Below are 26,133 nucleotides of genomic sequence, written 5' to 3'. Positions count from 1 at the left end.
CTAAACGTCACATGGCGTGCTCCATCCTGTGTAAAATGTCTATGCCGCAGAACTGACAAGGAACCTTTCATGCCTTCGTAGGAGATCCAGACGCCAAATAAAGGTAAGATTTCGGGCACTTCGATCGACAAGGGCTGGACGGCGCGTGGTACTTGAGCAATATCTGCCCAACCTCACGCCTTTCGTCTGCCAGCCAGTTAATGATCCAATTCGCAACAACCTCCAGAATGGTTTGGATGTTAAGTAGGCATTCGCGGAACCTAGTTGATCTCAGTGGTATGCCTCATCTCCACGAATAAGTACTGATAGGGCATTTCAAGGCCACGGCAGGCTGCCGTATTTCTCAGCAATTGTTCTATCCGTGAACTGCTGTATGATTGTTTGGGGAAAGCTCTCGCACAGCCTAGGCCGATCTGTCCAGGCACGCGACAGAGCAGGTGCCTCAGAGAAGCGAGGCAGTGTCAGGATCTTAACGGGAATATTGACACACACCGAGAGAGTCAGGCCATGTCGGATAGAGCACATGAGAGATTAAGAAGGAATTGAGCGGAAGTCCTTAGTAGTCCCAGGGTTTTGTGGCGCAACATAGCCTGTGCATGGGACATGTATGAGGCAAAAGTGCCACTCCACCAGACGCCAAAGTCCACGAAGGACAAGAGACACGTTTGACTAGATGGGGAGGCCGGAAGAATAAATATATTACTCGACCCCCTCCAGTGCAAAGTGTTGAGAGGAGCTGACGCGGTGGCCAAATGATGGGGAGGGTGGTGGATGGATGGTGGACGGAGCTGTAACACGATCCAGGACTCACTCTCGGTTGCATACTAGCCAATCACATTGCGCTCATGTGACACTAACCCACAAGGCTCCAACCTTCCCTCGAGGAGAAAATCTCACACATTCTTACACAATAGTCCCTTCTCAATGGCAAGGCTCTACCCAACAGTCCTAGGCTCGCGACATGGAATCCGACTTTTGATGATTGATCCACTCCGGTGTGGAGGCGATGACGGCCTTGACTCTAGTTGCCAGGTAGCCTTTCGTCCGGTGGAATTACTGGCACTCGAGCTACTGATATGTAGCCCGGTTTCAGACGCCGGCGACTGAAGTGGCAGTGCAGCTTCAGAGCTACATATATATGCTGCAAACATGGTCCTGGTGCGTCAAGTTCAACAAAGCTGCCAGCACATCGCACGTACACACAATAACCTGCCAGGGAAAATACAATAACACTTCTACAGAATGCCCCCTCAACAAGACACGATGCTATGTAATGCATGCATCGACCTATTGTCGGTGGTCAAGACACATCCACCGGGAAACTGGACTGGCACCAAGCCAGCCCTCTTTGAACACCCTGAAGGACCGAACGAATGGGCAGGCTCTCACCACGTCGGTGCAGGTGACTTCTATGATGCTGTTCGGCAGGGGTGCTACATCTGCTGGACAATCTATAGAGATTGCAGCACCGAGCTTCGAGAACAAGCGCATACATTTCGCACGTTCTACCAACTCCGTGCCCTCGACGCGGATGGCTCTGCTCCGCACTTGGAGGACCATTACGAGTTAGAATTTACTACCGAGATCCTAAATGGAGATGCACCAATTGCTAAACAGCAGGTTTTCGACTGCAGCGGCGTTTTTAAAATTCTTCCGAAGAACGGTAAATATCTCGATCGCAATTACTGTCGGCTCTGCCACTAACGGATCTCTCTAGAGGTGTCTGCTTCGGGTGAACCACTCGCTTTAACACCAAATACATTTTCAGGAAAATGTAAAGACCAAGTTCGGCAATGGCTTGATAATTGTCGTGCGACGCACGTTCGATGCAACCAAGACTGGCGCACTGGAGCTGGTTCTCCTGCCCGGTTACTGCACATCAACCCGACCACTAGGGACACGTTCCGACTGGAAAAGTTTGCAAATAGATCCCGGCCCCCTAGATATGTCACGCTGAGCCATTGCTGGGGAGCTGGAACAGCAGTCACATTGACGACAGCGAACCAACAACATCTATCTGCGGAGTGGTCTCCGATAAATTCACTTCCAAAAAGATTCCAGGATGCTATGCAAATTACCAGCTGGATGGGGGTTGAATACATCTGGATCGATGCATTATGCATTATCCAAGACTCCAGGGACGACTGGCTTGCAGAGAGCACGAAGATGGGCGACATCTACACAAATTCGTTTTGCAACATTGCCGCTACGAGCGCAGACCCTCAAAAGGGATGTTTTACGGAGAGGCTCGTCTATATGGTGGAGCCATATCCGTTGTCCGATCCTCAACTGCACGACAGAGAAAAGACTTACGTCATCGGCTATGATGATTTCTGGAGCAACAGCCTTACCGACACGGCTTTACATACAAGAGGATGGGTTCTTCAAGAGCGCTTGCTCAGCCCACGGACTATTCATTTCGGGCAGGAGCAGATATTCTGGGAGTGCCGGTGTGAAATGGCCTGCGAAGCATATCCTGATGGCATCCCCGAGCAGTTCCACAACCGAAAAATGCATGCTTGGAGGCAGGCAGACAAAATCCTCGATCCAGCATACAAGCGACCATCCGATGTGTCATTGATATCCAAATACCTGCCGAGACTGATCTCGACTTGGCTAACACCGGGCTCAAAAACTGACGAGCCTTACTGGGTCTATGAGGTCTGGAGCAGGATCGTTGAAGCATACATGGAATGCAAATTGAGCTATGGCGAGGACAAACTCGTCGCGATTTCCGGCATTGCTCAAAAAGTCACTGAAGCCACAAATGAACGATATCTTGCTGGGCTGTGGGATAATGCACTGTTACAACAGAGCCTGCTCTGGCATGTCTTAGGCAGAAGGCAAGCTGACGGCACTCCATCGGTGAGGAGTGCCTCAGCAGGAGACGAGAACTATCGGGCTCCATCCTGGTCCTGGGCGTCCTTGGAAGCCAAGGTCATCTGGAACTGGCCTGCCAAGTGCGACAAGGTCGTCATGGACATCTTGAGCACCAATGTCGAACAGCCCAAGGGCAGCAGACTGGCCAAGGTATCATCAGCGCAGATGAAGATTCGAGGTTCTCTATTTGAGGCTTGCCTTCAGATTGCGAGTCGGGATATGGACGGAAACCCCGAAGAGGACGGCCTATATACGTTGGTGCTCGACAGTCAAGACAACTCCAACAACCTGCAACAATACTCGATGGAGCCCACCATCTACTTGGATACGCCAATGATGCCAGAGTCTGATTCCATGGGTGTGTTTCTCCTTCCTATTTGCACACAATGGCAGGAGCGATCTGGAGTGGAAGCAACAACTCTCGCCGGCCTGCTGTTGAGGAAAGTGGTGTCGCTCACAGCCGGGACGAGGTACGAAAGAATTGGGATATTCGGGTTGGATTACAGCCAGACATGCGCGATCTGCGGCATTCGCCCCGACGAAGCCCGCTCCATCGAAAGTATATCAGAGGGTATGAGAAGAGAAGACATACTCCTCATATAACGGAGGACACTGTCGACATTTATCTTGGAGCAACTCCTTGCGTTATTCGGCCAAAACGGCCGAGGAGCTGGATTTTCCACTCAATGACCTGCATCACTGCACCATATCTCGTGGAGCATGGGCAGGACGAGGGGGAGAATCTGGACAATGTTTCGTATGGTTATGAGCAATTTTAGGCATGTAGCTCAGACTAATGATTATCCCGTATCATGTGCAGAGCTGGAGGAAGTTCTCTTGAAGATTGACCTGAGCGAATGGCCTCAGTCACGTTTCAGGATGCCGCAGGACGGGTTAGGACTCTTCGCACGGCTAGAAATGCCACAGATGGAACAGCGTTTTTCGTAGATTCGGAGCATTTCGTGGTAGGAAGTTCGAATAGCCTGACTAACATTGTTCATTATAAGCTCGGCTTAACCCAACTAAGATGTTATCCATTTAATGCTCTAGGAGGCTTTGGAATAGTGTTAATTGTGTGCTGTATCCGTCACATGTTTGACTGATGCGACATCTATGTATGAGGCTGGTGAGGCTGGTGAGGCTGGTGAGGCTGTAAGAATTGGCAGTTGCGGTCTAGGAGAGAAGCGGTGGGCTTTTAGCTGAGTTCAACCATTTCATCACTTGTAATTCCGGGCCAATGCCTCTTTGATGTCGTCTTCTGCTGCAGTGGAGAGATCCAGAGGAGATCAGAGGAGATCGATAGATCATCCAAGGAGGTTGCCGGTTGAAGGAAAGACTTTCATGCAGGCAAAGGCGCCAATGCAAGCCACACCAAAGGCCCCTGGGACTTTTTGGCTCGCCCCCAACAAGTCGAGAACAGGTGCTTTTTGCGCCTTCGACAACACTCAACGACTTCGGACAAACTTCATACATGTCGGGTAACTGCTATGGGACAGTTTCATGCCGCAGCACACGACCAAAATGCTGTCTCCTGTCGCACGAGCGCGCAGAGTGAAGAAGTCAAGGACTTGCGCTCCTGGACATGGACTTTTGGACATGTTTCACAGCTCGACAAGGGAGGAGACGGAGGGTCCCAGTGTGTGCCCTACAAGCGTGCACCCCTTGACCACTAATAAGCACCACGGCAAGCCTCCGGGCACCCAGCAGGGCCACCGGCGCCCTCGGCAACAGCCACTGCCACTGCTAAACACACCAAAGTCATGCCTATCATCTTGCTCATTGGTGACCGTGTGCGAAAGGGCCAGAAAATTACGGAGTAGTTTGAGCGAAAGTCCTCACCCCCAGATTGCGATTTTCTCCGTCTCTCGCACGAACAGTTGAGAGGGTCTGATATCATGGGAGATATATATCTTAGGGCGGTCACCCCAATGATTCGCAATTTCTGAGGTTGGTCTTTAATACCCGTCGCCTGCTCCCAAGGTGCAGTAAACCACATTTACATGGGAATGAATCACGCAGCCCTCTCTTCGCAGCTCACCAGAGGTTCCTACTATGTCGATTGGCACAGTCCTCCTTGAAGGTTTTGTGCCTCTAGCACGTGTGCCTCGGTCTGTCTGACTCGGCCACTGTGTTATGCACAATGCACAGGCTGCCTTCTCACTGATGTGTTTTTGTGATGACTGGATGAAGGGCTCCCCCAAGGTCTTCCTCCTGTCATGCCAACCTGGCCCCCCTCCGGGTCCGGGTCGACCATGCCTCAACAAATGGACTTGGCGACCTTTCCCAAACGAAGGTCTCTCTCATCATCTCCTTGTCGACGAATCAAGTACGAGTGGTACCAGGACTCAGCTCTCCACTGCGGGACAACGCGTCACTGGTCAGTACTCATGGTCATGCACAGATGGGCAATGAGCTATGATGCCATTGTCCATGAAACAGTCGTCCCAAGTATGGGTGGTGTCGAATGCTGCCCAATTCCTGGCTTGCGGCTAGCTTTCTCGATGTGGAAGACCACTGGGTGCTAGGCACTGAGACGAGACATGTTCTGTACGCGGTTTTGGGATGTAATGATGGTAAAGCGGCCGACAGTGTCGTCGGCACCCCAACGCAGCCCAACATCGGCTGCTCACGAACTGGTGGGATGGGTTTTCGTCCTTTGGTTTCGTCGTTGAGCTTACCTTCCTCCCTCGAGCACTCCACCGCAACCACCAGTTCTTCCATTCCCTCTCTTTCATCCTCGACTTTCCCACTGTCTTCAATCACCCATGATCCTCATCCTTCTCCTACCCCTCAAGACTCCAGCTCTATTCATCTCTCCTCCTATCTTCGGCTGTCTTCAACCTTTCCGCTGCAAGCAATTCAATCACCACACTCGAAGAAATAATCCACTTGCTAGAAATTTCCAATTATCTTTCAACACAGTGGACTACTTCACTTTTTACGGGCAATTCAACTTCTGATTTTGAAGATGTCGCCTTTTATCAAAATACCTATCCACTCACCGCCTCCCAACCATGCCCACATCACTCCCCTGGCAGAGCAACAACGTACTCGCATTTCTCCTAGTTCCGAGAACCCTTATGTGTATTCACACCCAGCAACGCCTGCGTCGCCATCAATCGTCTATTCCGTAGGCTCTCCAGGAAATTCCTTGGCTGGGGAAAATACCCAAGCCGACTTTCCAAACAACCCAAATGCTGCCCGCCGGTGCGGTCATGGATACTTAGACGATGGCGAGATGACGCCCAAACAACGTGAGTGGTAACCATCTCGTGCACGACTCGTCTGATAGTTCCCCAGGGACAGAGGTCGAAAAGGCGGCCATTAAGGAACTGGGAGGCCTGTACTGCGACTGCGGGAAGAAATTCAGAGGAAAATATGCAAAGACTAACTTGACCCGACATGTTCGAGAGCAAGGCACTCGCGTTCGATGTGCCTATTGTACTAGCGACTTTGCTCGTCCCGGAAATCTACACTGGCACTTACTCGAAAAACACCCTTCGCAAGTCTGCATGCATTGCGGCTCAGTTCCCTATCCCAAGCAGACGCCCCCTCAACGTTTCAAATGCCCGAAATGCCCAAGAACTTTCTCAACACTGGATGATTTATATCGACACTTGGACACGAGACATCGCTGAGATGGGTAAGTTTGAGATTGGATACTTTTGAGGCTGGACTGCAGAGATATTGGGTTTCTTGTAGAAGTTGATCGGCTTGAGGCGTTTGAAAGATTTGCTTTTCCCATCAACGCTTTATTCGAATCCGGACGATGGATGAAAAGCGATGATATGAGATGGGCCAAACAGATACTGGCCAAAATATAATATATGTCACCAGTACTTCCATGGTCTTCCACTCAATCCCTTAGCTTCCCGTGCAAGATTTGCAAACTTCATGTTCCCCTGTTTTGCCCTCCACACTTGACGCACCTCCATACCACCTCTACGACACAAAGTAGTTTCGCCCTGGCCACATTAATGCATATCTATTCTTTTACATAGCACACTAGTCGCACAAAAAAACAAGATTCGGTTCCTTTGAGGCTGCCAATGGGCTACCTATGTAGAAAATTGACAATGAAAGATGAAACAAGCATGCATGGTACCCTACTAGAGCGACAGACTGTGCTCCCTCTACAAGGGATGGAGATGGAACATAGAGATGTGAAAAGCAAAACATGCAAGCACCAAAGAACAAGAAGATGCAGACCTACATCCAAAGTCGCAACGGTTGGGAACCGCCCAAGGGAAGGCCCATTGGCTTGGGTGATTGGACTACCTACATAGGTGTTAACGGCCTGAGGCCACCGTTAAACAGGCCCTGGAAAAGGCGCCCGTAGTTTGAAGCCCCGGGGTATGCAGCAGGCCTAGAAAATAGAGATGTGAAGCCTACGAGAGCCTAATCAGAGACCTGCTGCAGGTAGGTTGGGTTGGATAGTGAGAGTAAGTAAGTGGCCTTCGCCGTCCAGAGCTGGGTGGGTATGGGCAGGAGCGAGCGAAGGAACAAGGGAGGCAGGGCAGGGCGATGTTGGTCGTCGGTGACGCAGCACACGGAAGGCGGAGTGGCGAAATCTCGAAGCGCAGTGGTAGGTGATAGTGAATTGGCCCCCTGACCTGAGCCAACACCACCTACGTACCTAGTTCCTCTTCGTGGCCCATGGGAGTGAATTTCCATATCCGGTAATTGAAAACTCTCTAGAAGGGCCTGGGAAGAAGGGGCAAGAAAACTCCTCCTCGTAGGTAGGACACACAACTACCGTCAAACTACAAAGTGAGCTGGCCAATTATGTTTGTACAGATTTTTAATAATAGATACTAACTAACTGGGTGGGTAGAAGGGCAACAAGGTAAAGAGAGCCGAGAAGGATGTGCACTCCACAACAGCAGAAGCCAGCCGACGAAAAAAAAAAAAAAGCAAAGAGTGGAACACGACACACAACTAGCGATTGGTGCGCGTTGTTGAAGAAGCAATCATGGTGACGAGGACACAGTGCATGTACAGTACTTGTAGGTAGTTAGTTTGGGCTGGCCCGGGGTGAAAGACAGCCGAGGAGCCTCCCTTGCCCCCGCGTGGCCCTGCGAGCTAGCCTTGCCGATAAGTTACGTTTGTGTCTGGAAACACCATGTCGGCGAGCGGGCGAGCGAGCGCAGGGTGACTGATTGAGTTTGGACAGGCCGATATGACTTCCTTTAGCAGATGGAGGGGGCTTCTCACATCCGCGCGCAGGAGAAAAGGCGCACAGAGAGACAGAGACACCACAGATGAAGTTCAAAGTTGTCGACGTCAGGCGACCAATAGGATTGACGCAACTCGGGCCCGGCCCAGGCCCAGTCCCAGTCCGCTAGCCTGGGACTTGCTTAGATCCACTTGGGCTGATCCAAGAAGCTAGCCTAGACCGGAATGAGTTAAGTCTCTGGGGGAGGCCCACATATTTCCGTCTTCCGTCTTCCGTCTTCCGTCTGGCATCAATGGGCGGGCAGATTTCTGTTTTCAAGTTAGCTAGAGTCCCTTGTAATGACCGTGACACAATGCAATACGTAGGTACATACCAAATACATACATGCCAAGTAAGCAGAACAGTGTCGAGTCCCGAGATTGATGTGCGGCGGATATACTTCATTACCTTACGAGGTACACAGATATAACGTCGGTTAGACAGACTGGTACCTCGCGAGTTGAGGTTTCGCTCGCTCGCTACCCGTTGTGAGGCCCTTTAGCGCCTTGGCATTTGAGTGCCACTTTAGGGAGCTGTTCTCACTGTCATTCTAGATATTAGTCACCTATGTACTTGCTCAATACAATGCCCCCCCACGTTACCACAGCTAGCTCTGTCATACAAGCCCTCTTCCTCCTCCCTGGCGTTACACTGTTGAAGGGGATGCTTGTCCTTATCAGAGGTGCTCCAGGTCATGTGGAGTGGTCGGCACAAGACTATTACTAGTACGAGAAGGTAATACCAAGTCCGTGCAGCCATGCGTCTGGCAGCACTTGGGGGGGGGGCGGCTCAGTGAGACCCACATTTGCCACCTCAGGCAGACACCAAGGACACATTCTTGCACATTCCTCACTGCCCTTCTCTTTCCTCCCGAGCCCGTTGCTCGTTCACGGTTGAGATACAATGTCTGGCGTTTTCTGGGCTGGCTATCTGCTACGTGGCTATCTACCTATCACGCAATCACCATCAGTCCGCAGAGACTGTCAGTATATCTTTTATGATTTCTCCCTACTTGTCGTATTCATAAGGCTGAGGATTAGATAAGCTTAATTTATTACTGTAGTCATGCGAGACGCCCGCGATGGTGACAAGGGGGGAGGGCAGGGCCCTCCGGCGGAGGGTTGGCACCCTGAAACGCAGGGGTTGCCGGATTTACCATCCCAGCCAGTTGAATGAGTGGCTATGCTTTTTCTCTCTCTCCATCCCTCGTATTTTTTGCTGTACCTACATACAAGTACTCATCGCACCCCTTCCTCTTCCTTCCTGGTGGATCCGATAGCTCAGCCAGGCTTGCGAAGAGAGATAAATCCTCGTCTCCAACGGCTGGGCAGCCACCAAAGACAGGGCCCTGCTGATGAACGGGTTTTAGTCTGGGAGAGGACTCGATAGCTCGCTCGATTGCGGCTCCAATGCCGTTTCAAACGCTACGAAGCAGGTCCACAAACGCGGTAAGCTTAACTATAAATTCTCCGATTGGCTCTCCTAATAGATGGCAGTTTTTAAGCTTACTCCCAAGGAACAAGAAGCCTGTTTTGCGCCCGCTCTCAATGACAGGACCTGCTGCAGTGCATACTTAGGGAGGTAGGTAGATGCGAGAAGAATCCTTCTCAGCTAGAAGCAAGCAGAGCAGTTCTTTCGGGGGAATCTTCTCAGCTGGGCGTGTTCCATCTGTTGCAAAACTAGGGGTGGCTCGACGGGCCATCGAACGTGATTAAGGGAAAAACGAGGCTCCCGTCTTCCACTGGTCCAATTCAACAATACCCAGTACAACGGTGCAAGTGTGTGAGCCAAAGTGGTATGACTAGCTCACAGTCAAGGCGAAGGCACAGACGGACTATGTTGCTCATTCCGATTCCTTTGGCACAGTGGGATGGGTGAACGTTCGCTCTTTAAAGCGGCGATCATTCGCAATAGCTAACGTTGCCCTTAGTAATTGGACAACACCACGCATCTCTGCCATGCTGCGCTCATGAATTCGTGGAATTTCTAAGAGTCTGCTTCGGTGTTGTGTCTCTGCGGAATAGATCACGACGAAAGGAGAACTGTAGCACTTGTCAGTGGAAAGGCGCCATGCAAAAGCGGCGTGATATCCACGTGATCGAAGACACGACAGCCTCGCTATGAAATTCACCTCCGCCCTCCGCAACTGCGCCCGGACTCAGACCTCCAATTCTTCGTCGACTTTCCGCCGCCGTCTGTATTTGGCTGAGTTAATGGGTCGTTCGATGATTTCCGGAACCGGCTAAAGATTGGTTTGAACTGCGCATTAAATTTAGCCGTCATGGCTACCACAACGCAAAACCCTCCCAACTCGACGTATGTTTTCATCCCACCGCATTTGCCCTCCCTGTGAAAACATAGTCCCCCACGTCCGTGACCGACCAACTGACTGACGTTTCTCTTTCCCTCAGGGTCTACGTCAAAAACCTCGAAGAGCGCATCAAGGTCGACCAGATGAAGACGGCCCTCACGGAAATTTTCTCCGAGTACGGCAATATCATCGACCTGGTCGCCAAGTCGAACCTGAAAGCGAAGGGCCAGGCGTTCGTGGTCTTTGACAGCCCGGACTCGGCCGCAAGGGCCATTGAAGAAATCAACGGCTTCGAGCTGTTTGACAAGCCCATGCAGCTGGACTTTGCGCGCACGAGGTCGGACGCTACCGTGTTAAGAGAAGACGGTGAACACGGGCTGGAGAAGTGGAAGAGGGCCAGGCTCGCGGAGAAGGAGAGACGGCAGGCCCTGGAGGCGACGCAGCAGAAGGTGCTAAAGAGGCCCGCAGACGCGGCGGCTGCTCAGCCTGCTGCAGGAGGAGGACTTGCAACACGGCCTGCGAAGACGGCGAAGGGCGCCGGCCTCAAACCTTCCGGCACGAATGTTGCCGCCATCATCCCCGACGAATACCTTCCGCCCAATAAGATCCTGTTCATTCGGGATCTGCCGGATAGCTACGACGCAGATGGCCTGAGCCGGATATTCAGTCGCTTCGAAGGATTCAAAGAAGTTCGAATGGTGCCGGGGCGCAAGGGTATTGCGTTCGTGGAATATGAGGCCGAGGCTGGCGCGATCAGTGCAAAGGAGGCGACCGCGGGAATGCAATTGGGTGATGAAGGCAAGGGTATCAGGGTTACGTATCAACGAGCTTGAGTGGCGAATGGTAGAATGGGACGGGAAATGTTATGATATGGTTGACGCAAATCTGCGCAACTGTGCTGGTGCCAGCAATTGTACTTGATACCCATGCATGCATAGCGGGTCATTGGTCGGCGTTGAGGATAAAAGCATACAATATCTCGCAGGGGCTGCTCACGCCCTGGAGTCCAATCAGAAGATAACATCCTCATCCTCACGCTCGCCTAGCACGTCCTGCGGCTGCGCATCATTCTCTTGTTCCGGTTTGCCTTTCTCTGCCTCCTTCTGTCGCCTAAGCTCAGCATCCGCAGCTGCTTGGTCGCGTTGTTTCTTTCCCGACACTTTCTTCAGTCTGTAGAACTCTTCTCGATCCAGTTCGTCAAGCTCGGAGTTGATGTCTAGATGGAGTGTCAGCAGCCTGGAGAAAAGGAGTTCCCTCGGCGGACTTACATTTTATGGTGTTTTCAGTTCGCGGGATGATGACATGTTCAATGGCGTTCACTGTGTATATGGTTAGCGTCTCGGCCTCTGGTACAGTCCAACCCGACGCACCTCTTCGGTTCACAACCTTGATGACTTCATCCAGAATCATGAATGCCGTCTGTAAGCTGGCGAGTTCAACCAGTGTCTCGACCGCGCGGGTATAGGTCTCTCGACACCTCTGCACCTGCTGACCTCCCTTGCCCAAACCCGTCAAGCCAAAATCATTGATCTCGTCCTTTGTGTATCCTTCGAACTGAGGTAGAAAGACACCTGAGACATTCTCTTGCTTGGTCTTGATCCTGAAACGAGCTGTCTTAACGGACTCTTGGATTTGGTAGCCAATGTCTCCGCCAACCGCGTACGACACTTCGGCAAGGGAGAACGCGGCGATTTGCATGACTCGACCCATTTTCCGTTTTGCTTCGTCGATTCTCTTCAGGATTTCTACAGCCATTTAGCTTCGTGGAATTGCGAAGGGGGGTAGTTATCTGTTCAGACCTCGAAACCGCCTATTGCAAGGTTAGCATACGACAAAGGCAGTGGCGGAAGATGGCTTACTTTGTCAGAGCCTCGCTTTTCCTCTTCAGCAAGCTGTGGCCGGTCTGGGCTCCCTTCAACTTCGCATTCATTTGACCCAACGCCTGCCGCGTGGGGAAGACGGCCTCTCTCTGGAGAAGGTAATCAGCAACAACGTATCTTTGTTTTCCCATTCAATTGGCTCACCCCTGCGCCTGAAGACATCCTGTCCGCGGCTTCCTTGTCGTCTGGATCGATATAAGGTGATCAAAAGAAACGGTGAAATGCGAGAATCAAAGCAACGAAGCTCAATGCAGTGGCAACTTATCACCTGTAATTCCCGTAACACCTGGTGAAGCTGCAAGGCTTGAGAGACATGACGATGCCAAGCAGGCATCGCTAAAACTTTGTCCCGCCTCGCCAGGACAATGTCTCCTGTCTTCTTGGCAATGGCGGGCGGTGGTGGTGTTCCCTAATAGGGTAATTCCTCTTTAGGAATACCCAGTATTACAACAGGATATAATAGTTCTATTCCGTAATCTGCTTAGAGACACAGAGATGGAATTATATCTCCATCGACCCATTTGTCTCGACGGAACACGCTCTGGCCGGGAGGACTGGGAAAAAATTGTAGAAGCTCTATTCCAAACTGCTTCAAGTGGAGCGTGATGGAATCCCTGTCTGTACAGTGTAGAGACTTACATCTACAGTGGACAGCCGGCCAGGGTTGGAAGTCAGGGTGATTAGTTTGGAAAGCATTTTCGAGTTATGGAGAGAGATTATCCTGCCATTGTGAAAACCGCTCCATACTGGTTTTCACAGCACAATAACAATACCAACATCCAAGCCATGACAATTTAGAGCTTTCAAGGTTTCGTGGTCAAGTCGCTTGTTGTTTGCCGTGGAGCTCTTCGACCGGTGCTGTGGCGATAAGCTCGTGTGGCGACGTGAGCTGGACGCCGGTGTTGATCAGAAAAACCGCGGCTCAAAACCCGAGGCCAGTAATTCAATATCCCAAATGCTCGGAATCACTTACTTGGCTGCCACCTTCGTGGCAAGATTCCGCTGGGTATGCCATGGGCCAGAGGCTCCGAGACCAGGGCAAATCCCAGCAGGGTCTGCGCCACAGTCAACCGGTAGCTGTTCGTTGACCCCGGTGCGATGGCAGCACCCACGACTCCGGCATTTTGGAACCCACGATCAACCATTTGCGGATTTGAAAGGTGTCGGCGGCCGAAGATACAATGGGTGCTGGAGTGGCGTGTGGAACTGTCACGGTAGAGGAAATCTATATGCGCGCCGCCGAATTGTTGAGGTCGGCGGATATTTGTGTCGACTAGAACCAGACTAGTCAGCCCGTCAAGTTCTCTCGGCTCTCAAGGCCACGAAGACGGCAAGGACCACAAACCACGGCAGCCGGGATTTGAATGGAAAAGAGGACACTGACTCAAGAGAATCAGCCCAATTTGTTCACTATTTCAGAATCGATCAAAGTTGATAGCACGGTATTGCTAGCCGAGTTTCAATTCACGCAAAGGCAAACAAACACGTGGCCCCAGCGGCAATGTACGTGCGCAAGTTTATTTCTGGCACGTCGTCCTCATTGTCTTATACCAGGTTCTTCTCATCGCCTTTCCCGACCTGTTCATGATGAGACACAACACCTATCAGCTATCTTGACGTCCTCCTCCTCCTGCCCCGTAACTTCTACTGGTATCACTGGGGCTTTTGTATGATACATCGTAGGCTGGAATTTGTCACCCTCTATCATTTTCTGCGCAGAGATATATTTAATGTGCTGGCGATTGTTGTGTTTGACAACTGCTCTCCGGACCGGTGGAAGACAGTGCCAGGGGTTTTTGGAGAAAAAGATGGCTCTTTCCAAAGCGACAGAAATGGTTTCTATCAAAAGTCACAGCTTTCGCTCAGAGCCTGAAGGGGCAATCTTGACCCCCAGTGCCCCAGGAACCCCCAGAGTAACTCCGCCTCCAGCAAGGAATCCATTCGTTTACTCCGCCTTCGTGTCTCCCTCCGTGGAAATGCTAGAGTTCTAGATTCGAGCCAGAAGCAAAGTACTTCGGCGGTGAATGGCCCCGCCTCTGCCCGCGGTCATGGTTTGTTGATGCAAACCAGTGATAGGCATTTTGCTTCCGGAGTTACGCTCGCATGCTCTCCCTAGAAAAAATCTTTCTCACCCATCCCTGGGGTTATCCGTAAGTCGTACTTCCGCGTTCCGTGGGCGCCGCCGAAGCTGGCTCTCTCGACTTGAGTAGTGGACTTTTTCTGGGAGAATGAGCTTCAGAGTATGCGGTCGGGTCCCCCAGGCCTGTTTCTTTCCCGGAAACCGTTTGGCACTATATTAAGCTCAAGAGTGCTTTTGTTTTTGTTTGTTTTTTTGAAGGGAAAAATGCACCAGCCTCCAGAGAATTGCAGAGAAATTGGTAGCCAACAGGCCCGCGCTAAAAAGAGTCATCGAACGAAATACCATGGAGAAAGTTACATAATTCTCTGTTGAAACATTGGAAAACAGTCGTTGTTTAGAATTCCAAATTGAGACTAGATGGAAAATCAGACGAGGTCGCGGCCCTGAAAGGGTATAATTAAGGTGGAGCGGATGTCCAATTGTACAAGGCAGTCTTCGATCCAAAGGCTACAAGGAGGTCTGTGCTTAGTCAAGACTACAAGTACGCTGTTCACATAGGCTTCGAAGATGCGCCTGTCTTCGTCTCTGTCGTCTACTTTGAAACCGAATCAACAGACAAGCAAGACAACATGGCAGCCGTTGGCGGACCGGTCAACAGATTTGCGGAACCAAGTCAACTTTTTTGCTTAACCCCTTGAGCAGGCTTTATAGCAACATGACCCATCTGTCCACGAGTTAAAGATGACCCAGAAGCACAATGATCCGATGCCCAGTTTGGCATCCTCCTTCCCTTTCTTGCCCTGGCGATCCAAAACGTTGCCATGGCCAAGCAGCTCGCAAAGCTCAAGCAAGCGAGCGCCTCGTGACAATTTCGATGGTGATGATCAGGCAGTCAAAAAGTCGAAGGTGGCGTGGAAGCGTGCCGCCATCGCCTGTGAAGAATGTTGCACGCGCAAGGGGCTCTGTGATGGAGTTTTCCCGGCCTGTGGCGCCTGTATGAAATGTGTGACAGCTTGTGAATCTGCGTCGGACCGCCAGCCAGGTGACTGACGGCGGCGCTATGTGCCCTGAGAACCATCATTGGCGAGTGTGCAAGAAAAGAAAAGACGACGAAAAGAAGTTTAACATCCAGCATTCGGAAATTATAGCATAATTTCAATCATTGAGAAATCAATTGGAAGAGCTGGAAGAGCTGGAAAAGGCAAACGACCACAACTATACCACGGTCTCAACCTCCAGGCCCACCTCCAGGCCACCACAGCACGGCACTGACAAGTCGGCGTCGCAGGATTTCTACGACCTTCAACGTCCGATACTGTGGTCGACCGTCGTTGGTTCAGACCTCCACAGTCATCCTGGGAGAAGGGGTACTCAGGACACGACTGATGTCGACAGATTTGACACCAGTGTTGCACCTGTCAGGGAAGAAGATCCGCTGCTGCCGTCCAGCAACCACGAGCTCGATTGTCATCGACCTCGCACACCCTCACTGTTTCGGGACTTTCCTCCGAGCCTGAAATCACTACTGGTCTAGAGGAGATTCGTGCGTCGACTAACTTGGAGAGGATGATGGAACCGATCATCCGTCAAACCATTGACGAGGAGGTGATGCAAATCAGTACCGCAGTCTTTCAACCTCCGCTGCTCCAACAACAGAGCCACGAGGATCGTGCCACCAGAAGAAGTCCGTTTGAGAAAGGCCGATTGTAAATGTGACACCCTGCTCCACACACAGCGTCAATGGTGCCTTCCTCTGCGAAGAAGCGCCGACACTCTGGTCGCCAGATACCTCTTGTTGCAGATGTCGCTGATGTATTGGTTAGACCAAAGAGGGGGGAGGGTGAACATGACATCTATAAACCCTCCCAGGAGCTCCTAGTCGGATTGTGAAATCTGCCACAGGTGCAAGAAGGATATAGCAGCTTGAAAGATAGGCTTTCCCGTTGGGCTCTTTGGGATTGTGAAAACTGTGCCTTAAAGCTGAGAGTCAATCAATGAGCCGACGCGATGCTCACCACTTCCACATCCGCGCCACAAATTGATCTTCTGTATGCCGATGCCATCTTTTTGGCAGAGGGTGTACTTCCGCGAAATAACTCGTAGTCAGTCTTCGCTGGTCCCTCAGGATTGGGCTTTCGATGTTTCACAATGGAGGAACTTGTACCGAGTAAGACGGTGAGGGGAGGATTGGTGAGTGTCGAGCCTAGGCGCGCAAGGGCCTGCGGGTCTGCCAAGCCGGAGTCGTCCAAACTTTCATCCGGTTGCTTCGGCTGCCTTCACCAGCTTCAGCGTTCGGGATTGACGAAATCGCAAGAGAACTTCATCACGCAAACTCGTTCTATGCCTGGCACATCCGCCGGTCGCATAAACACTCGACGGTCGACATGAAATCCCTAAAGCCTGATCTGTACCTCATCGCAAACGAAGATGCCATCTACGAACAGGACATCCTCCGAAATCCCGGAAGCGTTCGACCATGGCTGACCTACATCGACTTCAAAATGCGCAATGCCACCATCCACGAGCAGGCATTCGTACAAGAGAGGGCTTGCATACAATTACCGCGATCATATAAGCTGTGGAAAATGTATCTGGAATTCCGCATCAAGCATCTGAAAAAGAAAAACCCGGTCAAATACAGGGCAGAGTTCAACAAAGTCAACGCTCTATTTGAGAGGGCCCTCATCTTGTTGAACAAGATGCCCGTCATTTGGGAGATGTATCTGACCTTCCTCCTGCGACAACCGTATGTCACCAAAACTCGAAGGACCTTTGACCGGGCGCTCCGGGCTTTACCTGTTACACAACATAACAGGATTTGGAAACTCTACAAATCCTTTGCGAATTCAGCCGGGGGAGAGACCGCAGTCAAGATATGGGCTCGCTATGTCCAAGTGCATCCAGAAGACATGGAAGACTACATCGATCTACTGATCGAGACCGGCCACTACCTGGAAGCAGTGAAAAGATACATGCAGATATTGAACAACCCCAAGTTCATGTCAAAGCACATCAAAAGCGAATTTCAGCTGTGGAATGAGATGGCAGAGCTCATGGTCACCAAGGCTCGAGAAATCGGTGATAGCTCGGTTTCTGGTTTCGATCCTGATACCATTATCCGAAGCGGCATAGAACGATTTGCCGACCAACGCGGCAAACTGTGGGCAGGACTGGCAACCTACTGGATCACCCGCGGAGATTTTGAGATGGCGAGAGATATTTTCGAGGAAGGCATTACCACCGTGATGACGGTGCGTGATTTTACGATGATCTTTGACGCATATGTCGAGTTTGAAGAGTCTATATTATCCACCCTTATGGATGCTGCTTCTGCCCGTGCAGCCAAAGGAATCGTTGACCCTGAAAGGGATTTTGATCTCGACCTGAAAATGATGCGGTTTGAACATCTGATGGATCGCAGACCATTCTTGGTCAACGATGTCTTATTACGGCAGAATCCAAACAATGTCGTCGAGTGGGGAAAACGGGTCGCTCTGTGGAACGACAACAAGCGAGAAATTGTTCAGACATACACAGATGCAATTGCAGCAGTCGCACCGAAAAAGGCTGTCGGCAAATTTCACGAATTGTGGTTGAATTACGCCAAATTCTACGAAGAAGCTGGCGATTTGGACACAGCACGGATCATTCTCGACAAGGCAGTTAAGGTGCCATACAAATCCGTAGCCGAACTTGCCGACACCTGGATTGGCTGGGCTGAGATGGAGTTGAGGAACGAAAACTTCGACGGGGCCATGAAAGTCATGGCTACGGCTACCAAAGCTCCCAAACGGAGCACGGTCGACTACTTCGATGAAACCCTCTCGCCGCAACAACGCGTGCACAAATCCTGGAAAGTCTGGTCGTTCTACGTCGATCTCGTTGAATCGGTCGGTTCCCTCGATGAGACTCGGGCGGTCTATGACCGCATCTTCGAGCTGCGGATCGCAACCCCACAAACAGTCGTTAACTATGCCAACCTCCTCGAAGAGCATGGGTATTTCGAAGAATCCTTCAGAGTCTACGAACGGGGTCTCGACGTGTTCACTTATCCCGTCGCATTCGAACTGTGGAACCTCTACCTTACAAAGGCCGTGACCCGCAAGATTGGTATGGAACGCCTCAGAGATTTGTTCGAACAGGCTCTGGAACAATGCCCTCCCCAATTCGCCAAACCAATCTACCTTATGTACGGCGATCTAGAGGAACGCGACGGGTTTGCTCGTTCAGCAATGCGAATCTACGAGCGCGCCACCCGTGCCGTCAGCGACGAAGACCGTCTATCCATGTTTGAGTTCTATATCACCAGATCTGCCGCACGCTTTGACGAACCATCTACCCGACCCATCTACGAGCTCGCCATCGCCACCCTTCCCGACAAAGAAGCGAAAATAATGTGTCTCAAATTCGCAAAGTTGGAGATTAAACTACAAGAAATCGATCGCGCGAGAGCCATATATGGTCACGCATCCCAGTTCGCAGATCCAAGAGTAGATAAAGAGTTTTGGAAGACGTGGGAGAATTTCGAGTTGAACCATGGGAACGAGGACACCTACGAAGAGATGCTTAGGATTAAGAGGTCGGTGGAAGCGCAATTCAACACGGATGTGTCATTCATCGCGAGTCAGGCAGTTGCGAGGGTGGCAGCAGCTAGTGAAGGGGAGGGCGCAGGAGCTGAGCAACGAGAAGGGGAGGTGCAGGATGCGATGGCCGCATTGGAAAGACAGGCGAGGGCGCCCGTCGGCTTTGTCGCGGCGAGCACAGGGCCTGAAGGTGGGAATCGGCCACCCCCGAAACAAACCGACGAGACGGAAAGCAAATCTAAGCTGGCAGTGGCTGCGAATCCGGACGCTATCAATGTTGACATTGACGATGACTGACATTTCACGACCTCGAGGTACTTGGTTTTCGGCACTGGGACGTGTTGTGCTGTCCATGACAGAAATATGGGCAAGGGGGGTTTTTTTTTTCTGGAGGAGGCATTGCATTTTTCTGCTGGATCTGGACTTTCAATTATCCAACCTTTATCTGTATCAGGATACCTACATAGCGAAATGGTTGGGGGGGATTTTCGAAGCATCAGCGACGCGTCCTTGGGCTAGGACGGCTCTTGACTTTACTTCGTTCGTTGTGTGCGCATATCATTCAGGCGGGTTTAAGTCAGGTAGAGGGATCTCTACAACGATAGATGCTCCTCTTCGGTGGTTGAGAAAATTTTCAACGTCCTGCCGGCCTGCGCCTGCTTCCCTTTTGTCTATCTGCCTTATTCCCTTCTGTTCCATACCTATCTCGCTGGCTGGCCGTACGATCGGACCATGCTGGTCTCATATCCCGTAAATCAATTCTATCCGTCTCACTTGGGGTAGTTCTTGACATGGAAACTCTTGACCTTGACAAACTGCTCAAATGCCAACTTGCTCAGCGTCACACCCCTTCCGCTATCCTTCCACCCCGTCCAGGCGAGATCCGGGCTCGGAAAATCAGCTCGGTTCACAAATACCGTGCCCGCCTGGACCAAACCACACAGTTCTTCACCCTTTGGCGTATCCTTTGTCCATATCGATGCCGTAAGTCCGAACTGCGAGTCGTTCATCAGGGCAATCGCCTCCTCGTCGCCAGATACCTTCTGGAGAGGGATGACGGGACCGAATGTCTCGTCGCGCATGATTGACATGTTGTGATTCACGTTGGTGAGGAGGACGGGGGCCACCCAGTTGCCCGCCTTGGGCCCGGCTGGTGATTTGAAACTTTCGTTGTGAGGTGTCTGGTCCACGGCTCCAGCGGCAATGGCATCCGCAACTTGTTTTTCGATTGCTTCCTTGGATCTTTTGGAGACGACGGGCCCGACGTGTGTAGACTTTTCGAGGGGATCACCTACTCTGTATCCCTCGAGGACTTTCTTGACTTCCTTCAGGAATGAATCGTAGATGTCGGCGTGGACATAGACACGTTCAATAGCGCAGCATGATTGTCCTGAATTGAATATTGCACCATCCACAATCTCTTCCGCCGCCCAAGCCGCGTCAACGTCCGGGCGGATATAGGCAGGGTCTTTCCCACCGAGTTCTAGTCCTACGGAACAGGACACGCGAGAAGCCGCAAGTGTCTGGATGGCTATCCCCGCCGCCACTGAGCCTGTGAAGCAAATGTGGTTGACCTCTGGTGACAGGATCAATGGCTTTAAATCCGTCGGACTTCCACAGTGCAAGTATTGAATGACTTTCTGAGGTAGGCCCGCTGCATCAAATATATCGACGATATGTTCCACAATGGTCGGCGTCTGTGGACTCGGCTTCAATATCACGGCGCACCCGGCTAACAGCGCCGGTATCAAGCTGTTCACCAAGATCAAGTAGGGATAATTCCACGCGAAGATGACCAGAACGACGCCCACAGGTTCTTTCCTCGTGATGTATCTCTTGAAACCTTGTTCCTGTTCACCAGGAATAGTTGCGTCCCGCTCGAGAACCTCGGGCGCGACTCTAATCATGTACTCCGCTCTCTTGACTGCGGTGGTGATTTCTTTGGCGGTGTATGAGATGGGTCGACCCATTTGCTCGGTGAGTTCGCGGGCGAGGGCATCTTGTCTTTCCAACAGTAAATTAAGGGCTTTTGATATGATTTGCTGCCGAGACTCGAGGGACGGGTGGGATTTGCGATAAGACTTGAAGGCGCTCTGTGCGGTGGTTCCCAGACGCAGGATTTCTTCTGGTGACTTGCCGTGTCGGGTCAGGATTGGTTCGTTGGTTGTGGGCGAGATTGTGGTAATTATTTCGGCGACCATCTTTGCAATGGTTCGGTGCGGATGCTGCGGTGGATGAGGTGTCTCGGTATGTAGATGGAATTGCTCGTCAATTGAGAAAATGTCCCGCAGCGGGGAAATGACGCGAGGCTGGAAAAATCGCCGAGCCTCAGCCTCGTAAGGGGCTGCAAGGCTGCAAGGCTGAGGGTTGAAACTACGGGCAAATTTCCCCACCACAATTTGGTGTACGGAAGTACCTTCTTGTTAGTTGGAAAAACTGTAGAGTCGGAGTAAATAGTATCTCCAACTGTTTGATTTGCTATCAGCGCTATGGTATTGCAACATTACCATTCTGACCATTCTACCTTCCTGGTTCAGCAGCTTCTTGATTGACCTCCCACCTGATGAACAACTCGTCTCCAAGGTGTCATCAGCGCGGGAGTGGCGCTGGACGCAGAACTTGCGCAGCAGTCGGAGGTGTTCGCTGCACTCTACAGATCCTGGGAGCAGGACTGGCGGGGTCATAAGGCACATGTGGTTGCACATGACCATGGAGGCTTGATGGCCTTACGGGCACATCTGCTGCATGGGTGTGATTACCGCAGTTTGTTCCTGATTGATGTAGTGGCAATCGGGCCGTTCGGACACCCTCTCTTCAAATTGGTGGCGGAGAATGAGCGAGTATTTACAGCTTTGACTGGGCCGGTATTTGGAGGCGTAGTAGAGGTGTATATCCGAGATGCGGCGAATTGTGAGTTGGATAGAGAAACCATGGAAAAACTGAAGAGGCCGTGGATCATCAGCGAAGATCGGAGGGAAGGATTTTTCAGGCAGATGGTGCAGGCGAACAGTCGCAGCACAGCGGAGGTCGAGGGCAGATACCACGAGGTTGGGAAGAAAATGCCAGTGAGGATAATCTGCGGAAAGGAAGATGGGTGGAATCCTGTGGAAACAGCAACGAGGCTGAAGGGGAAGTTGGTGCCAAGGACGTAGTGGATATCGAAGGAGGAGGTCATTTGGTGATGTATGATCAGCCGGCGAGGTTAGGGACTGAGCTGGGATGGTGGTTGGGTAGTATGAACTAGAAACGGCAGGGGAGGAACCTCACCATGAAGCTGCTTAGCGAGGCTCATCCAAGGCGAAGATGGCTTGGGTTCAATCAAAATACAGCCAGGCATACACCAAGCCAGCTTGCTGTCTGGGACGCTTGCAAGTAGCATTGGCTTTTCACACTACCGTGTCCCGGTCTTTTCCACTGGGGAGAAAGGAATTATGCTGGTAAGGGGAGGAAGTCTGCTCATCGGGTCCGTTAGTGTCAAGCCACCCATCGATTGCTCGAGTTCCAACATTTCCGCCGCGGCCAGATCGGTCTTGCACATCTTCCTCACCGAAGATGCTTCCATCAAGTTCGATTCGGCTATGTCCAGTGCTTGTTGGAAACAGCATATCGCGTTGCCGAGATTGTTTCTCATGAGGTGCAAACGTCCCAGACAGCGAAAAGCCGCTAACCGAGAGAAGATGAGACTACTCTTTCGTAACCTTAACTCGGCCGCGTCCATGAACTGCGGCTGCAGAGCCTGGCCCGAGGAAAGCACGTCATTCCGTCGAAGCGCGTCACCCAGGATGCATTCAACCTTCACGCTGGCGTCTCCAGATGCGAGCATCACTCTGGCCTGCTCGACGATGGCAGCGATTGACACGGCTGAATTGGTCGAGTAGACCTGTTCCCAAGCCTGAGTCAAGTTTTCGAGCATTCGGATGGATTCCGCAACGTCGCCCGATGAGGCCGTGAGCCGAGCCCAGTACCAGAGGTGCAGCATGGTTTGATATGAGTGGGTGCCGAAGGCTCGGATGTGTTCCACATGTGCTATTCTTTGTCCCTCCTTTCGCATTCTGACCTTCTGTTCGACCGTCAAAGGCGTCTGAAGCAGAATAGAGATAGGGTGACGCTGCCCCAGAACGTTGACGGCAAGCGGTGCCAGGTAATTCTTCCATGACGCCCGAAGGCTTCCAACCACAGTCTTCGAAGTGTCCATGCTGATCTCGGTGAGGTAAAAGCAGAGCTGGGGGTGCTGACTGAGTAGCATGATTCTAGCAAGCGGCAAAGTCGTGTTCAGAATTTGGCTTGCACTCTCAGACTGACCGGCAGCGATGAACCCTGCAGCCAGCATAATAGAGACCGAAATAGCTTCCGTGAGACCATTTCCATCGAACTCAGAAGCATTTTGAAGCATGGCAGTCTTCCAAATACCAGCCGCATTGCCTTGGTGATAGCTGGAAATAGCAGTAAGCACTCGTTCAAAGTTTGACTCTTCTCTTGCGTCTCTGATACTGGCTGCCGGTGCCTGACCAAGGCGCCATTGCATTTCGTACTTCCGACCAGGCCGTTGACTTGTCCTCGCAGCTCTGGAAGGTGGCGTTACGGACTGAGACTTCCTTTTCTTTTTGATGTTTGCTGGGATCTTTGACGACTCTCCAGGATCATCATCCTCGCTATCGACTCTTCTATGTTTTCCTTTCGCTTGCTCCATTTCGACGGATGTATGTGTCCGAAATGATTTCCTGCCCCTGGCTGGCTCTGCGACTACCGATACGGACGCAACGGGAAGTGCGCCGACGGTCTCAGGCGGTGGCAGCGAAGTGCCTTGTTGGGCCGAAGATACCTCTACAACGTCTGCCTCACTAGTGAGGAACTTTCTCGCGAAGCTGTCTGATGCGGGTGTTGCTATCTCATGCGGTAGTTGCCCCGAATCGCTTGATATGTCGTACAGTGACGAGGTTGAATGTGTTTGATGGAAATGAGCAACACCAGATGCACCTGAGGATTCTGTAGCAGGCTCCCCAAGGGGAGGAGCAGGTCCAAGGTAGAATGGACCACCATGATGCCGCCCCGGTGCTGGAAAGGTGGCTGTTCGCCGAAGAGAGTCGCCCTCAAACTGAGAGCCAGACAACGGTGCGGACAGCTGATCAGTCGAAGCCACGATACTCCAACTTGGTGTAAGGGTGGAGCGAATGCCACTAGTCTCTGTGCTGTTGCTGCTCGTTATCCCCAATAAGGTCGGTAGTGGGGGTTCATGAGCAACGGGTTGTCCTTTGGGCAAAGAGCCTAGACTTGGATGCGACACATTTTGGAAGGAGCCCACGCCTTTAGGCATGGAGGAGGACGGCAAACCTGTCTGAACGTGCCGAGAGAGCTTAGAGAAGGCAAAGTATATGGCCTCCAGAATATATGTCTTGAATATTCTCACGCGCATGAACTCAACATTGGAGGACGTGAAGTGGTTGCGTGAATGTGTCAAGCCTCGTCTAAAGCTAAAACCGCTCTTTGTCCCGATGTCGATAGAGGATGATAATATGGTCACCCGCCGCCTCAACCGTCGAAGATCAGGGCATCGTTCTCGTCGTCTCGAAGGACCCCAATTGGTTGCTGACACATGGTGACTCAGCTAGTGCAGCAGCGGCGACCTGCTAGCATCATCAAGCCATCGGCTCCATTGACGGGAAGCCTGTGTGCCCTCCTACCTGCTTAAATGGGCATGCAGGTTCGCCTGGATGTCCAGTCCTCGTCTTCTCACTGGACTATATCTGCATCCTCAGTCAGGATTCTCATGACCAGGCATGCACCCGATCACGAAATTGAGAGTTTGCTGAGCTGCAAAATGGAAGTTCAATCTTTTTCTTCAGCTAATGTTGTGTATGGCGATCCGGGTTCGGAGCTGCGGGTGCCAGGAGACCATCCTACCAATACAAGAAAAGCAGGGTGACTCGGAACGCGGCAGACAGGAGGTTCGACATCGATGCTATACCGACCTAGCGCTGAGCATACTTGCAGACCACTACGCCTCCTCGAGGAAGACGTCAATATATCAAGTTACAGCGTACTCCTATGAGGAGCAAATTCTTTGCCGATGCCCTTCTGTTCCTTGTCAGGCTTCCTATCTCGTCTATCGGCGTTAGCGTCAGAGGGGAGGAGCGGGTTGCGAAGTGTCTCGAGACAGGATCTTGCCTCTTCCGCCATGGATTTCAAGCATTCGTTGCCGCACCCCAACCAGTAACACGATATCCCAAGGTCTTCCATTCTCTGTGGGGGAAAAGCAATGGGTGCCAGTCAGATAGACCTTGCGACTGCAGTGGACCATTTTATTGCTTGAGGTGTGAATGACCCGAGTGGTAGACCACTGTCGCAACAACATCTTGCTGACCATATGGAGTCCTACCTCTAACAATATAGGTCAATAGGTGCGTGGCTGTTCTGACAGAGCATCCCGAAGCTCTCCGTTCTTCCCGGGTGTCCGCCAAGATCAACATTGACATTTTCTTTCTTGATCGTACCGGCTTCTCCATGCAGTTACTCTGGCAAGCAGTACGCGTTGCCATTGCCCTCCTCCAGCAGCATAATAATCAACCAAGCTGTGCCATCGTTCTCTGGCCGGTCGGTCTAATCCCGAGGTGACGAGGCTAGGAGATACTAGAGCAGTGGCCACCAGTAGAGTTCGCCTTGTGTTTCTGGCATGCTTCGTGCTTGTTTCAAATCCGGGCTGAGGCTGTCTCTAGTTGTCGAAATGAATGATAAAGATGAGGAGCAGAGGCATCGAAGGCGAAAAGATGACACGTCTCGAAGTTGGGTCGAACTGCGTACATTTAACCTATTTGTATGGAGTAGACTTGGGAGCAATTGCGGCCTTGGCACAGTCCGAGCATTTCGCCTTGTATGATGTGAAGCTGGAAGAAATAATAGTATCCAAAACCCGGAGCTCCAAGGCAGGAGGCAGTCGTTCATTCGTCTATCGTCTATGGAGCAAGCTCATGTGTGTGGAAGACGCAAGAGACAAGAGTCAGCGATGCATTGCACTGTTCTCCTGCTCTCTTTTCCCAGACTTCCTTGCTTCTCTCACTTCTGCCCTTCTTGTCACGGCGGTATCAATCGTGGCTCGTAGCCTTCATTCTTTGACACGTCCGTGCATGACCAGAGCGACATCGTACAGCATCATCGCTCGTCCTGCGAACTCCCAAAATCTCCTCTGC

The 26,133-nt window shown here is 51.6% G+C and overlaps 6 protein-coding genes across 6 annotated transcripts; 3 read left to right on the top strand and 3 right to left on the bottom strand.

Moving 5' to 3' along the window:
- Nucleotides 1–1,242: 1,242 nt before the first annotated feature.
- A1O5_01326 (uncharacterized protein) lies at nt 1,243–3,483 on the top strand (the record flags this gene model as incomplete). Its single annotated transcript, XM_007741945.1, has 2 exons — nt 1,243–1,663; nt 1,718–3,483. The coding sequence occupies 2 exons, from the start codon at nt 1,243–1,245 to the stop codon at nt 3,481–3,483; spliced, it is 2,187 nt and encodes a 728-aa protein (XP_007740135.1).
- A 6,893-nt stretch (nt 3,484–10,376) lies between these two features.
- Nucleotides 10,377–11,239, top strand: A1O5_01325 (uncharacterized protein; the record flags this gene model as incomplete). Its single annotated transcript, XM_007741944.1, has 2 exons — nt 10,377–10,411; nt 10,507–11,239. The coding sequence occupies 2 exons, from the start codon at nt 10,377–10,379 to the stop codon at nt 11,237–11,239; spliced, it is 768 nt and encodes a 255-aa protein (XP_007740134.1).
- Nucleotides 11,240–11,416: 177 nt separating this feature from the next.
- On the bottom strand, nt 11,417–12,448 carry A1O5_01324 (V-type proton ATPase subunit D; the record flags this gene model as incomplete). The annotated part of the gene is made up of 6 exons (XM_007741943.1): nt 11,417–11,622; nt 11,675–11,725; nt 11,777–12,151; nt 12,206–12,216; nt 12,266–12,375; nt 12,431–12,448. 6 exons carry the CDS (start codon nt 12,446–12,448, stop codon nt 11,417–11,419), a joined length of 771 nt encoding a protein of 256 aa, XP_007740133.1.
- Nucleotides 12,449–16,750: 4,302 nt separating this feature from the next.
- A1O5_01323 (pre-mRNA-splicing factor syf1) lies at nt 16,751–19,246 on the top strand (the record flags this gene model as incomplete). Its single annotated transcript, XM_007741942.1, has 1 exon — nt 16,751–19,246. The coding sequence occupies one exon, from the start codon at nt 16,751–16,753 to the stop codon at nt 19,244–19,246; it is 2,496 nt and encodes an 831-aa protein (XP_007740132.1).
- A 473-nt stretch (nt 19,247–19,719) lies between these two features.
- A1O5_01322 (NAD-dependent aldehyde dehydrogenase) lies at nt 19,720–21,150 on the bottom strand (the record flags this gene model as incomplete). Its single annotated transcript, XM_007741941.1, has 1 exon — nt 19,720–21,150. One exon carries the CDS (start codon nt 21,148–21,150, stop codon nt 19,720–19,722), a length of 1,431 nt encoding a protein of 476 aa, XP_007740131.1.
- Nucleotides 21,151–22,340: 1,190 nt separating this feature from the next.
- Nucleotides 22,341–23,639, bottom strand: A1O5_01321 (uncharacterized protein; the record flags this gene model as incomplete). The annotated part of the gene is made up of 1 exon (XM_007741940.1): nt 22,341–23,639. One exon carries the CDS (start codon nt 23,637–23,639, stop codon nt 22,341–22,343), a length of 1,299 nt encoding a protein of 432 aa, XP_007740130.1.
- Nucleotides 23,640–26,133: the final 2,494 nt, after the last annotated feature.

Source organism: Cladophialophora psammophila (assembly GCF_000585535.1).
Source record: "Cladophialophora psammophila CBS 110553 chromosome Unknown aczJe-supercont1.1, whole genome shotgun sequence".
NCBI classification, from domain to species: domain Eukaryota; kingdom Fungi; phylum Ascomycota; class Eurotiomycetes; order Chaetothyriales; family Herpotrichiellaceae; genus Cladophialophora; species Cladophialophora psammophila.
The sequence above is the reverse complement of the archived record's forward strand: the minus strand, read 5'-3'. Positions and strand labels throughout refer to the sequence as shown.